At 39.9% G+C, this 14,174-nt stretch overlaps 3 protein-coding genes across 6 annotated transcripts; 1 reads left to right on the top strand and 2 right to left on the bottom strand.

The window, feature by feature from the left end:
- Positions 1 to 1,329: 1,329 nt before the first annotated feature.
- LOC103442422 (LRR receptor-like serine/threonine-protein kinase RPK2) lies at positions 1,330 to 5,874 on the bottom strand. Of its 4 annotated transcripts, none has more exons than XM_070817355.1 (3): positions 5,457 to 5,874; positions 5,206 to 5,335; positions 1,330 to 5,100 (listed from the first exon to the last, which is right to left on the bottom strand). In XM_070817355.1, exon 3 carries the CDS (start codon positions 5,067 to 5,069, stop codon positions 1,638 to 1,640), a length of 3,432 nt encoding a protein of 1,143 aa, XP_070673456.1. In that variant the 5' UTR covers positions 5,070 to 5,100; positions 5,206 to 5,335; positions 5,457 to 5,874; the 3' UTR covers positions 1,330 to 1,637. The 4 variants fall into 4 exon arrangements, with proteins under 4 accessions (XP_070673456.1, XP_070673458.1, XP_008379427.3 ...); XM_070817357.1 differs by having other exon boundaries at positions 5,197 to 5,335; positions 5,457 to 5,860; XM_008381205.4 differs by having other exon boundaries at positions 5,206 to 5,293; positions 5,457 to 5,860.
- Positions 5,875 to 11,445: 5,571 nt separating this feature from the next.
- LOC103442425 (uncharacterized) lies at positions 11,446 to 12,516 on the top strand. The gene is made up of 3 exons (XM_070817354.1): positions 11,446 to 11,655; positions 11,911 to 12,110; positions 12,215 to 12,516. The coding sequence occupies exons 1-3, from the start codon at positions 11,562 to 11,564 to the stop codon at positions 12,314 to 12,316; spliced, it is 396 nt and encodes a 131-aa protein (XP_070673455.1). The 5' UTR covers positions 11,446 to 11,561; the 3' UTR covers positions 12,317 to 12,516.
- Positions 12,517 to 12,706: 190 nt separating this feature from the next.
- LOC103442423 (uncharacterized) lies at positions 12,707 to 13,773 on the bottom strand. Its single transcript, XM_029097880.2, has 3 exons — positions 13,427 to 13,773; positions 13,150 to 13,265; positions 12,707 to 13,047 (listed from the first exon to the last, which is right to left on the bottom strand). Exons 1-3 carry the CDS (start codon positions 13,594 to 13,596, stop codon positions 12,986 to 12,988), a joined length of 348 nt encoding a protein of 115 aa, XP_028953713.2. The 5' UTR covers positions 13,597 to 13,773; the 3' UTR covers positions 12,707 to 12,985.
- Positions 13,774 to 14,174: the final 401 nt, after the last annotated feature.

The following is a 14,174-nucleotide window of genomic DNA, read 5'->3' as shown; positions in this document are numbered from 1 at the left end:
CATCTTCTTCCCCCAAAACACCTTCCTACAACCCAAAAAAAAAAAAAAAAAAAAAACAACCCAGTTCGTCTTCCCCTAGCACCCGCACCTACCCTTGCACCCGATTCCAACTCACGAACCCGGTGATGGCGGCGTAGACGTGATATGGGTTTTTTTTTTCCTTCCCTTTGGAGAGGAGGATAAGGGAAGGTTTCAGTTTTTTTTTTTTTTTTTTTAATATTTATTTAGAAGATTTAGGTTTTTTTTTTAAAAAATAAAAAAAAAATTGTCACGTGGCTGCCACGTCAGCATTTAATGGATTAATGGATGAAAAATGTAACGAAGGTATTATTTTGAAATAAAATGGTACATAAGGTATGAAAGTGAAATGTTTTAAAGATGTTGTATGAGTTTGTGCAATACCTCAAACCTGAAGGGTTACTGTGTAATTTACTCAAATAAATAATAAATCTTAAAATATTAAAATTTATATATAATAATACATTTTTAATACACCATATATACATAATTACATATACACTACGGCTATTGTACTTTATAGCAAGTTTTTTTTAATAGTTTAAAAAATTAAAATCATCAAAATAATTTTTTTTCTTAACGTATCAGAATGGGTTACTTGCTTGTCATTCTTGTGTAAATCTGTTAAAGATCTGTTATTAACGGGTTCTTTACGTGTCTTGTTAACGGATTGTGTAAAAACTTACCAGATTTATAAGTGAGTGAGAAAGGGAAGGAATAAGAAGAAAAAAGGATTCCTCAAGACTGAAGACCTCTGCACAGGTGGCCGAAGAAAAAGGAACCCGCGTGGTATGTCCTCCCAGAAGGGAGGAGTGGGGCCCACAAAACCTTTAGATGGGACGTTGGGGACATACCCTAGTGTTGTTGACGAGGTCCAGACAGGCAAAGGAGGGAGGGCCAATGCGTGTGTACAAGAGAAAAATCCCAAAAGAACACGAATGGCTAGGGAAGCGTATGTGTTCCGTCCACCAAAGAAAGATTCTGATCCCTTGTTTTGTAGTTAAGATCGACTCTGCTTGGCAAGAGGCTTGTAACGCAAGTGATTGAGAATCAGTATTCCGGCATTGGTGATCAGTGTTTTAAAGACGATTGCATGCTCATGTATGTTATAAATGTCGCAAGCGAATGATCATGATACTGTAAGTGTCCATGTCTTTATGTCGCTTTTAAAGTTCGTTTTCGTTCAAAGAACTGAAGATGTTGATGCATGTGTGATTTGTTCCTCGATCCTTGGATAGGTCAATGACCGACCATTTCTGCGCATCATAAAACAGATATGAATAACTTGACGATGCTAAAAAGTTTCTATAATTTCCAGAAAACATATCAACTCTATGTTTTATTGAACAAATGAAGCTGAATATACACGTATAAGACGAGGAAATGGAATATCTGCATTCTTCTGCAGATTCGCTGGCCAGGCCCCTATTCGGAGAAGAAACATTGAAAAAAATTGGGGGCAGAACTATCATACAATGTACAAGTTGGATCACTAAGGTTTAGAAATCAACCTAGCACCAGTGTCACCAAAGCGCACCGAATGCGCAGGCACATGTGACAAATGGAGCTCCTCTTTCTACAGACTACTAATGTTAACCACTACAAACCTTGTAAAGCACCTAGCAAGATGGAGGCTGAAGTTGCTTAAGCCGTCGTACAACTTGCCTCATTGTAGGCCTAGTTGAGAGAGAGTCAACCGTGCACACTACTGCCAAGTGAAGAACTTCTACTAAGTCATCATGGGGACCTGCATCCCATAACCCAGCGGTGAAGAATTCCTTTGCCCGGCCTTGCCGAAGAAGCATACATGACCACTGAACGATGTTGAATCCATTTCCATACGAAGAGAAGGAGGGATCCAGTGCCTTCTTGTCAGAGAGTAACTCCAGTAGCACAACGCCATAACTATATACATCAGCCTTATCTGAAACTCGGCAAGTCATTGCATATTCCGGGGCAACATATCCAAACGTTCCAGCAACACCGGTAGTAGCATGAGTCTCTGAAGTTCCCAGAAGTCTGGCCAAACCAAAGTCTGAGAGATACGCATTAAAATCATCATCCAACAAAATATTGCTCGGCTTGACGTCCCGATGAAGAACACGTGGTACGCATTGATCATGTAGGTAGGCAAGTGCACGGGCTATGTCCAAAGCAATCTTGTGAAGTACCCTCCAATCCACAGCCCTTGTAGACCTTTCCTGAATAAACTTTTCCAAATTACCACCCGCCAAATAGTTGTATATTAGAAACATCTCTGTATCACTGGCGTGATAACCAAGCAAAGTGACAAGATTTGGATGCCGAAGCCTACCAAGGGTTTTAATTTCTGCATGAAACTGTTGAACTCCTTGGAACCTTCCAACTGAAAGCCGTTTAATTGCCACCACGATTCCAGGTGATATCTCTGCCTTGTAGGTAGCTCCAAAACCTCCATTCCCGATGCAGTTGCTAGCATTGAAACTTCCTGTGCCTCGCACAACATTCTCAAAGGTCAACGGAACCCCAATGTTTGTGAAAACTGTAACTTCCTTCCGGGTAGACACTTGAGTTCCAGACTTTGGATTCCATTTCCGTGTATACAAGAACAGAACAACAAGAGCAAGCAGCACTGAAACTATGGCCGATGCAGATGTAATGGATGCTATCTCAATTGGACTGAAACCATTCCCACTCCTCTGAGCTGGACCTCCCATTGGTGAAGCAGCAAGAGGTTGTGAATCGCCAACTCTTCCTTGGGAATCCAAAGCTGGCTGTGTCTGAGACAACATGGGGCAAGAGTGTAGATTTGGGTTTCCAATAGCAGCACTGCATTTCATCAGGTTATTATTCGCAGGCAGTGAACCTGATATGTTATTGAAAGACACATTGAAAGATGACAGTGTGGTCATATTTGCCAATCCAGATGGAATCTGACCAGAAATATTATTCTTGTCCAGCAGAAGAACAGTCAGGTTTCGCAGATTCACAAGATCATTTGGTATCTCGCCAGTGAGATAGTTTGAAGAAAGTTCAAGCACTTCTAAAGAGGAAAGCTGCCCCAAGCTAGACGGAATGACACCTGTAAGGAGATTGCCAGATAAGGATAGATACGTCAGATCAGTTATCTGGCCAAGACTGGTTGGTATTTCACCCTTCAACATGTTCCAACTCAAATTAAGGGCGACAAGAGACAATTTCCCAATGGTAGGGGGAATAGGACCAACCATCTGATTCCGAGATGCATCTAAAACTTTAAGAGATTTGCACATAGTGCCAAATTCAGCAGGAATCTGACCTTCTAACTTGTTGTGGCTAACATTAACAATCAGCCACTCCAATCCCTCACACTTGCCAAATAAGTTACCTGGAAATTCTCCAGAAAGCTTGTTTTCTCCAGCAAAGAATGCATAAAAAGTTTGCTTCCCAAGTCTTTCAGGTGCAATAGGCAGTGTCTGCAAAGTGCCAGTAAAATTATTGTGCGCAAAGTTGTGTGCTACTATAAGACCATCAACCTCCCCATGCATTTGCAATGGGTTTCCAACTTGGGATTTAGAAGCAAAAAATGCTACATAGTGTGAGGACGGATCCTCATACTTGAAAGAAAAATCTCTCAAAGGAGAACCACAAGTTTTGTTGAAATATTCAGGTATTGAACCTGACAAGATGTTTCCGCTGATATCAAACATATCCATACAAGGAACATGAAGATCCTGAAAAAGCTCCCCACTAAGCCTGTTAGAGCTCACGTCAAGAAATTGAAGGTTCCTGCAGCGACTAAGTCCGCTAGGAATTTCCCCAGTCAAAAAGTTCTGAGCCAAATTGATCATCTCTAAGTACTCACAACCACCCCAATTGCTTGGGAAAGTGCCCTCAATACTTGCCCTTGGTGCCCACAAGATCCTTAGCTTTGGAAGGGTTGTAATTTCTACAGGCATTGTACCTTGAAAGTAATTGAAGTCGTCACTCATAGCATTCAACTGCTCCAGCAAAGAGTCCACTACAGTATCATTGACTAGTGGAAGTGGATTAAACATAGATGACAGCACAAGGGCAGACAACTGAGAACAATTCCCCAGCTCGGGTGGTAATGAACTACTCAGGCTATTCCTCGACACATCCAACACTTCCAGAGCTTGAAGCCGTCCAAGTTCAGCTGGAATACCCTCTTCAAACATATTTGAATACAGCAACAACGTCCTCAACTGGCTGCAATTTCCCAAACTGCTTGGAATTTTATGAACCAAGAAATTACCCGCCAAATCAAGATGCTCAAGCTTCCCACACTTGGCTCCAATCTCGCTGGGAACATCTCCACTAAGTGAATTGTATGACAAGTACACCGCCTTTAACCTACCAATGAAACCTGGAATTGTCCCGTTTACGAGATTCCCAGCTAAATTCAAGATCTCTAGGCTCATATAATTTGACCACGAGGTCGGTATCTCACCTTCAATCCTATTAAACCCCAGATTAAGAACCCTCAAATTTGGATTAAGCGGAAAGGGCAGCGACCCAGTTATCGAGTTTCCCTCAAGATCAAGAACCTCCAAATTTTCCAAGCCCAAAACTTCACTAGGAATTTCACCCTCAAAACCATTGAAGGGGAGGGACAAAACCCTAAGCTCAGTGAGCTTACCAATTACAGGCGGGAGCTTCCCAGCCAATCTTCCTCTACTACCCTCACAGCTCCTCCTGATTCCAAATCCATAAAGCGGCAACTGAGCAAAATCTGAGCATGCAATAGTTTTCGATCTACCTTCGGTTTCTCCTCCATTCCCAGTAATGTTGAGTGAAACCACCCGAGAATTTGAGTTGCAGAAGACGCCAGGCCATGAGCAATGACCAGAATTGAGCCGACCATCCCAGCCAGAAAGCAAGCCCGACGGATCCAAGACAGAGTTTTTTAGCTCAAGAAGCACCGATGCGTCAGTATCAGCGAGAACAGCACAGTTCTGAGAAGTAAAGAACACCCACAAGAGCAAAACAAGCTTCAGAACAAACACTGGAGAAGTGGGTCTGCGAAAAACATGTCCTTTGATGACCGAAGAGGAAGATAGAGAAAAACCCATCTCTCAAAAACTCTTTCAGTTAAGCGGTTCACTGCAAAAATTACAAAATCACACACAATTTCAGCTTGAAATTAAGGAAATGACTCAACACTATAACGATTCGAAAAAGCATTGAAATTTAACTCACAGTTCTTACAATTTCAGCTAGATTATGACTATAATTCGTCAGTAGCTCGACCGCTTCTTGCTCTTACATGAATGCCGTCTTTCGGAGGCCATGGCGGCTGCAACAAATTAACAGGGCAATTTTCATTTCCCACTACCAACTGTACGGACACAAAACGACTGCTTTCACTAATGCTCTACCGAAACAGTCAAACCTCCCAAAACTATGAACTAAATCCAAACCTAAAATTTTTGGTAAATTTAACATCAGACTATATGTACCTCGCATCAGTGGGAGTAAAATCCTTTGACTTTCCTTTGAAATCTGCTTTTTTTTTTCTTGCCCTGAAATTCAAATCGAAACAGTGGAAAGCTACCGGCGCGGTGCCGCTACTCGGATTTTGCTCAGAGACTGCGTATTCCTCTTGAAAATTGGGGAATTCATGTCGATCCTGCCGCAGAGAAAAGGGTCTCCGGAACCCAAGAGATCAAAACCCCAAAAACCCTTTCCTTCCCTTGGACTTGCACAGAAAGAGTAAAAAGGGGTTTATGGAAACCTAACCCTAATTTTGTTGGTCCCTGATGAGAGAGAGGTAGAGAGCGGAGGAGGAGAGAGAGAGAGAGAGAGCGGAGGAGTCATTCAGCTGTGTTTCTTTTGGGAAGAAAACGCGTTCTTCTTTTTCTCTTTTTTTTTTTTTTTTTTTTTTTTCCCGTTTCACGTGCCTTCGTCCGTTTTTTTATTTAAAAAAAAGGTAAATTCTTTACATTTTCACGGTATTGTCGTATTTGGTGGGTGTTGGGACCATAGAGGGAATGGGGTCCACCGCCGGACAATAAATGCACTCGTAACGGCGGACTTACATCGGATGCGTTACTGTGACGGTTTCGTCAACAGATAACGGAATGTTAGATGTTTCGTTTGCGCAAAAGCATATCAGTAATGCTTTCGTCAACAGATAACGGAATGTTAGATGTTTCGCTTATGCAAAAGCGTATGATTAGTTTAAGATACTATTACAGATATTCAGTTTAACTACAAGTCCATAACTCGTTAAAAAATACTACTACGATCGAGTATTTCTTAAGTTTCTTTTTTGAGTTTAGAAATAAACTTGCATGTTATTGAGACACTTAACGATGTCACAAGTCTTCATGTTGTTTAACTTAACACACAAATATCGTTTGATTAGTTTGAAATACCAGAACAAACACATTTTATTGTAGTAAGGTGACCGTCCTTGAGGAGACCATATATATGTGGTTTAGTGAGTGAGAAAGGGGAAGGAAGAGAGGGAAAAAAGACTCATCAAGGCTGATGAAGACCTCTACACACGTGGCTGCACAAGATGGAAACCACGTGGGATGTCCTTCCAGAAGGGAGGAGTGGGGCCCACAAGACCTTTTGATGGGTTGTTGGGGGTCTTCCTTACTCTAGTGATGAGGTCCAGATGGGCAAAGGAGGGGGTGGGGAGCCAATGTGTATGTACTGGATTCCACTGGGATTTTAGCTCATGGAGCCACGGCCGTCCATATCTATGATTTAATGTGATTTAATTTTTTGGAAAGCTACAAGCTTGGAACGCGATTGATAGAGATATGGTATGTACTTGCTACTTTTACCCAAAATAAGAGAAAAATCTCAAAAGAACATGAAAGGTAGAGAAGTGCATGTGAACCCTCCACCACATAAAGGTTGTGATCCCTTATTTCGTGGTTAAGATCGATTCTGCTTAGCACGAGACTTGTGACGCAAGTGATTTAGATTTATTACTACGGCATTGAAGATTAGTGTTGCAAGTAACCTAATGATCATAATGCTCTGAATGTTCATGTCTTTTTGTTGCTTTTAAACTTCTTTTTTGTTCCAAGAACTGTGCATGTGTGATTGGTTTCTCGATTCTAAACAAGATTGATACTACTTATTTATTACAAAATAATTCAGATACTCAAACCTGATCAAATCGTATAGAGTTGTGGATGGTGGGCATAGGATTGATGCACGTATGTACATAGGGAAAGGATCATCTCTAGATCCCTTCCATCCGGATCCTCCGGACCTTCAAGATTGCCTACATGCCTTACCTCGAGCAGGGCCGCGAAGTCATTGAAGCTTCTTCTCCTTCCTCGTACAGTGCCGTGAAAAAATTGATAACGACTCCGATTCCAATGATGTCGTCGTCAACACCAGCGTCGCGGATCTCGATGTGGAGGATCCCATGGCCGCTGCTACCATCGCAGCTTCTTCTCATTTCAATTGTGTCCAGGCCGTTTGATCGTTTTCTTGGCTGTTTGATTTTTTATTGAACAGACAAAAATAAAATATCTAGGATATCTAGATAAAAAGGATCCGAAGAGAATCCGAAGAGGATCTTATTCCATAAACATACTCTATTGAAGAAAAACATACTCTAGTGAAGAAAGCAAACTGATTATATAAATTGTAGGCTTTTCTCAGCATCCAGAAATAATGCTTTTTAGCTCTTTTGTCATGTACCTAAAGTTCCTAAACAGAAAGTTCACACCTTGACCTCATAAGAAAAGGCCAACTTAATATGTTGAATTTTGAACATGTAGACTACGCAATCCTGATGTAGGAATGACGTTCTCTAAATTTGAATTTTGAACATGTAGATTACACAATCCCGATGTAGGAGTGACGTTCTCTAACTTGCACACTAAACACCTAGTAGTAGTTGTATATCACACACTTATTACCAAAGCACGTATTATAATATAGTGGTACGATATATCATAAACGTAAATGAATTGCAGAGATTCTCCTTGCGGGGGTATATGTCAATTTTAGTTATCTGACGAAGAAACTCTTGGTAATACTATTGTGGTTACGTTTGTTATCAATCTTATTCGAAAGCAAGGTTTTTATTCAATATTTTACTATATTTGCCTATGTGCATCGGTGAAATGTTTTAAGGACTGAAACTTAATTGGCCCTTGAACTAAGCTTAAAATGACCATGTTATCTCTGTTAGTTATTGCGTGCAAAACAAAAATTTAGAGAATTCAATTAATAATTCACCATATAGGCACTAAACCAAAGGAAAGTTAGACATGTTTTTTAAGCAGGATTATATAAAATGAAAACTTATGAAAGTGGTTTGAAAACTTTGAGTTTTAATGATAAGGACAAAATAAAGGGTAAAGTGAATAGTACCATGATTGACTTTTTAGTGTAAAAATATGGTTTTTCGTTAAAGTGAACAGTACCATAAGCTTTTTGTTAAAACTCCTTTATATAAATAATAGTGTAAAGTGAAGAACCTATTGCTTTATGTACATGATATAGATCTATATACAACAGTTTTCAATATACCATTAAACATCATATAGTGCAGATCTCTATGTACATCAACTCTCACTTGTTCATCGCTCTTTTGGTTTCTTCATTTTCTATGGCCTTCTCTTCAACCCAAACCTAACCTAATGGGAACTCCACCACTTGGACAAGCCTTGAGGTTCTTTGAAACTTGGCAAGGAAGCAACTTTGAAATCCAAAGCATCTACCTAGGAAGGCTTTTTAGATCAACGGCAGGGGGTGCAACAACAGAAGCACGAAAACCAACTGGTTGGTTGAGTTGTGGCGACATTTAGGGGTGTTTCGGGGGCTTCGTGCTCTACTTGCTTATGCATCTCCTGCTGTGCGTGCGGCTCTGACTCTAGCTTTCCTGAGTCCATCTCTGCAGGGATATTTTTTTCAACCTCATGACCTGCCAACCTGAAAAACACCAACTGCTATCAGTTCAAGCGTACTGACAATTTATTGATACATATCGACCACATTGATACAAATCCGTCCTTTAATAAAGGCAAGGGCGGAGCTACCTAAGGCCCAGAGGGGGCATCCGCCCCCACTCAGATTTTTGGGCGATGAAAAAAATTGTCATGACAATTAAAACAACAATAAAATTTTTGATTTTGGTTCCGAATATTTCACGTTTTCTAACCTAAATCAAACTCAATTGAACTGGGGGTTTCATAAATAGATTGGATTCAACCGATGAAGCATCATAACTTGATATAAGAAATTTACTCTGCAAAGTATTTTATATGAATTTACTTCGTCCATTCGTTTGTGGCATTACAATTTAAAATTTAACTTTTTAATTTAGAGATTTTTCATTGTACTTGACCCTCAACAACTTAACACCCATTATTTTACTTGGTTGTTTTAGGACGCCCCCAGTCAAAAACATTTCTAGCTCCTTCCTTGAATAAAGGGTGGACGTCTTGCACTGAGAATGTCTGCCGTGCAAGAACCATATGCAATAATTTTCAAGTATTCTATTCCTGCCATGAACAAATACCGGATAATCCTAACTGCAAGGAATGAAGTTAACAATGCTTACACTGGGAACCGGAATGACTTGGTGCTGTTATTGCTCCCATCAGACCGGTTTGAAGCGACAGAATTCCAGATTTCCTTGGGTTTTATGGCTTCTGTCTTTGCGGATTCATCTGGTCCTTCTGTTTCTTCTACTGATTCCTTTTCCACATTTTCCCTCACGCTTTCAACCTTATATATCTCCACATTTGCACTCTCATTTTCCTCGATTTTTGCCTCCACGTTCGGAGCCTTGTTTTCAACCTTCTCTTTCTCCACATTGTGAATCTTAATTTCAATAGTTTCTGCCTCAGTAACTGTGGGAAGTGGAGTTGGAATGTAGAATAATTCATCATGCCGCGTCAGTTCACCGGATTTATAAAGCTCTCCGGATTTATTCAGAAAAGCAAACTGATCTCTCGAGAAGCTGTTGTTCCCCACATGAAGACTAAATAATGATTCATTTGAAGCAACACTCCAATCCATGCCTGCTGCCGGTTTACTGGAAAAAATATTCGATGGGATTCGACTCGGGTCATATCCTGCAGGCCTTCCCATCATCTGAAACTGAGAGGATTGCGCGGATGATCCGCTTTGCATGCTCCAAGGCAGAATCGGAGAAGAATAACCCTCTGGTAATGACAGAGCCCCCTGAGACTCGTGGTCTGGTCGTGTCGTTGTTACGCAGGGATTGTTACCACCTTCTGTACCATTGACAGATGATTCCAGCGATGAACGTGGAGATGACGATGATGAGGACGATGGTGATGATGACGAGGATGATGGGAAGCTTGAATTTCGGTGGTGATTAACCAGATCGCTTTCAAAATGCACCCTTGGATGCTTACTACCACTTGCATCCCTATATGCATCATCCATGACTTTATAATTTGCAACAGTTGATTATCTTCAGAGAATCAAATCTCCTTTGCCTGTCTCTAATTGTTATTTAACTGCATGATATGAACAATATCAACAATAATTAACTACTTATACACAATGTGACAACAGAAAGGAAAGAGCACATCAACAATAATTGATATTTAACTGCATGGTATGAACAATATCAAATATGGTTAATTACTCGACTTCATGCAAACACGTTGAGAGCTAAATGCAGCGTTTCAATAACATCACAAGCATACTTTCACATATGGTAGCACTTTAAACATTGTAACCATATGCAGACGTAGACTAGGCCAGTTGGCAGGGTAGTATGCATACCTTGTTTTACCAAGTTTTAATCCCACTCCCCGTAAATTAGAGTAGATTATAGAAGAAGAAAAATCATCACAATCATATATTTTTACAATCAGAGAGGCTCAATCTTTTAAAATTGCAAGCAAAACCCTAATCTTGGTTTGAACCATGCATAAGGGTTAATCACAAATCAAACCCTATAGAGATGCATATCTTAGATTCTGGAAACTGGGTTTTGAGCAGCAAACTTACCACTAAATGGAGAACCAAAATAATCATCACATATAAACAAAAGGCCGTTACTTGAATCTTCAAAAACCCTTTTCGATGTTGAACCCGTAAATCAAATCAAACCCAGGAGCTCTTTAACATAAAAGTTGAATACCCTTGAACATCACAATGGTTGTGATTCAAAAGATGGTACAATTTGGGTTTGGGAAGAAAAGGAGTTTGGGGTGAGAGTAAGAGAGAAATAAAGGAGCTAAAAAGGGGTGGGAGACAACCTCGGAGGGTTTCTTACTTTGTTATTGTGAAACAAAAGTAACCAACGGATCAGATGGAAGGTCTTCTGTCGCCATTTTTACTAACTGATTAACTGACTGGAACTCTTGTGAACCAAAATGCTAAATTAACGAACTAACCGGTTCACGCGGGAAAGAAAAGATGAGGGTCTAGAAGTTGGCCCACTTGTGGGGTAGGCCCATTTTGAAGCCCAAATGAAAATTGTCTGAGCCTCTGAGGGATGGGAGGGGTAGAATTGGAAATACAATGGAATATGAGGGTGACAAGTTTAGACTACCAGAGGCTGAGTTTTAGCATGCTATCTGCAAGATCTTGTTTTGATTCACATGCTTTTGGATTTGGAATTTGCAGGAAAAATGGTTCCAGTGGAAGGAGTTTTGAAGAAACAGTTATTCCATGGTGGATTTCTGGCTTTTAACTGTAAGCTGTACTCTCTTTTATATCTTAGACCTTTTGAAACTAAATGTATATATATCTTAGAACAATCATGTCCTACCACCGACTGATACAATCATGGTTACGTGATAAGAGAGACATGCACATAGTTGTATACAACCGGTGACTCCCAATGGCCGTACAATGTTTTATGAGTAAGCTGCAGGCAATGATGATGTTGCTAACTTTAGTTATACAAAACGCTGTATTCTAACATCACTAACAGCACTATAATTGCAGGCACAGAAGGTACAAAGAGCCGGATTCGAGCTCCCGTAATTCAATTAATGCCGACACGAAAAAATGATGAGTCTGAGTACATGAAGTACTTCGTCAGCAAACATAGCGTAGTCATGTTGGCTAGAGCTGATGTGCCCCCTCCCCTCCCTGCAAACCTAGACGTAGTCATGTTGGCTAGAGTGGATATCTCCCTTCCCATAGTTAAGATTCAATTAAAGTAGAATACCGCTTGAATCAACGAGAACAAGTTTTTACTTCAGCATGAAATCCTAGATTTAAAATTTGTGTTGCAATTTTTGGACAGGTTTGTGCAGTGAGGCGGAGAAGGATATATACCATAACAGTGAAACTTATGTGTTACTGGAGCCAGGAGAGGATGAGAAGTTTGTTTCAGAGGATGAGCTGAGAAAATCATTCAAGCCTTGAAGATTAAAAGTTTCTTTTGGCTCAAAGAATTGAGAGTTTGATTGTATTTACTGAAATTAGTAGTTAACAAAGCATAATCACAAACTGTAACAACTACACCCTCTTGGTTAATTTTATTTTGTAGTTCTCACGTCACCTAATAAAAATTGAACACGTGTTAGGCTCGAGACACTAAAGAAACATGTTGAGATTATCCCACATTGTAACATCCTACTAGAAGAGCATATATGAGTTCTCACTTCACCTAATAAAAACTGAACACGTGTTAGACTCGAGAAACTAAAGAGACATGTTGAGAGTATCCCACATTAGAGATAAGAGTCTGACATAAAGTGCATAAACGGTCTTCTGTCTAGACACACATTATCAATTGGTTTTGAGTCGAAAGCTCGAATTCTAACAGAAACAAGGCATGGTTTCAACCAGTACAAGGGCAAGTACAAAATCATTGACACAAGTTTTTGGTACAATCAAACATGAGTGAGTGAGCATGAGGAATTGAGGACACGTTGAAAAATCTCATCACCAGAAACACAACTGTTCCAAAATGCATCAAATTCCACCAAGTTTGAAACAGTGAAAGCTGAAACAAAAAACAAGAAAAAAGCTGTTGGAAAAAAAGTCACAAAAGTGCTTCTCCTCATAGCCTTCAATTATTGCACCCAAACTTTACTTCTGAAGCTGGACCATCCACACCTGCAACTCCTGAATCTGCAGCAGTGACCCAAAAAAACCCAATTAAATTTCCTGCATCAAGTTTTTAATAATGTTCATGCAGTGATATAATATGTATGTATGTGTGTATGTATGTACCTAGAGGAGGTTTGAGTAAATTTTTGCTAGGGGGCAAGAGGGCACCGCCCTTTCTGTTTCTGGCTAGAAGGCCTTTTGTTACAGGGGACAATTTCATATCTGTTGGGCTTGTATACCTACAAAATTTAAGAAAATATATAACACATAAATCATAAATCTTGTGTATAGGATGTCTAATAAGAACAGACCCGCATCAATATCGAGATATTATCGATAACATATATATGTGTGTGTGCAGAGTAATCTTATATGACAATATGAATGGAAGATTTAATACCTTTCTGGGAATTTAAATGCCTTGGGGACTTTAAGGTGGTCCGGCGTGGTGGTTTTGCGTAAATCGTTGCCGGAGTTTTGAGAATTTTCATCCTTGTGTTGGAGTGGAGGCGGTGGCGATTTGCACTCGGAAAATATCTTCTCTGATTGAGTCGGGCTCGTAGGAGGCATTTCTGGTAGATTCTCCAGAGTGTGATGTGTGAGAGAGAAGATTGAACTGCAAATTTTAATAAATTCAGGTGGAATTTAAATACTGAGAGGAAGTGTGCAAATTTGATGCGAGAGGTTACCGTTTGGGATGAGGAATATAAAAAATTTCAACGGTCGAATTTTGGGTTTGTCCGGATCAGGTTTTGGTCGATTTTGAGATTCAAAATAAAGTTAGTAAGAAATTAGTTTTTCGGGTGGAGGCCCAACATCTTAAGGTCCAATTGAGAATATAACTGCAAACAAATAATCATGCATACCATACGAAGAAAAAAATTTGCATTTTGAAAGTACAAAATGTTTTTTTTTCGAAATCCAGATAATAGCTCTTTACTTATTACGGTAAGAGTGACGCTACACTTACCACACATATTTGTATCATTTATCTAATAAAGAAGGGCCCACAATACATGTGAGTCTCATCTCTTATAGAGAGATGGTACAAATATATGCATCTGGATTGTCTGCCCTCCCCTATCCCATACTCTTCCCATCCTCTTCTATTTATGTGGTCACGGTTAAGCCACGTCAACATTTTATAT

This window comes from Malus domestica, chromosome 17, assembly GCF_042453785.1.
Source record: "Malus domestica chromosome 17, GDT2T_hap1".
Lineage (NCBI taxonomy): Eukaryota > Viridiplantae > Streptophyta > Magnoliopsida > Rosales > Rosaceae > Malus > Malus domestica.
The sequence above is the reverse complement of the archived record's forward strand: the minus strand, read 5'-3'. Positions and strand labels throughout refer to the sequence as shown.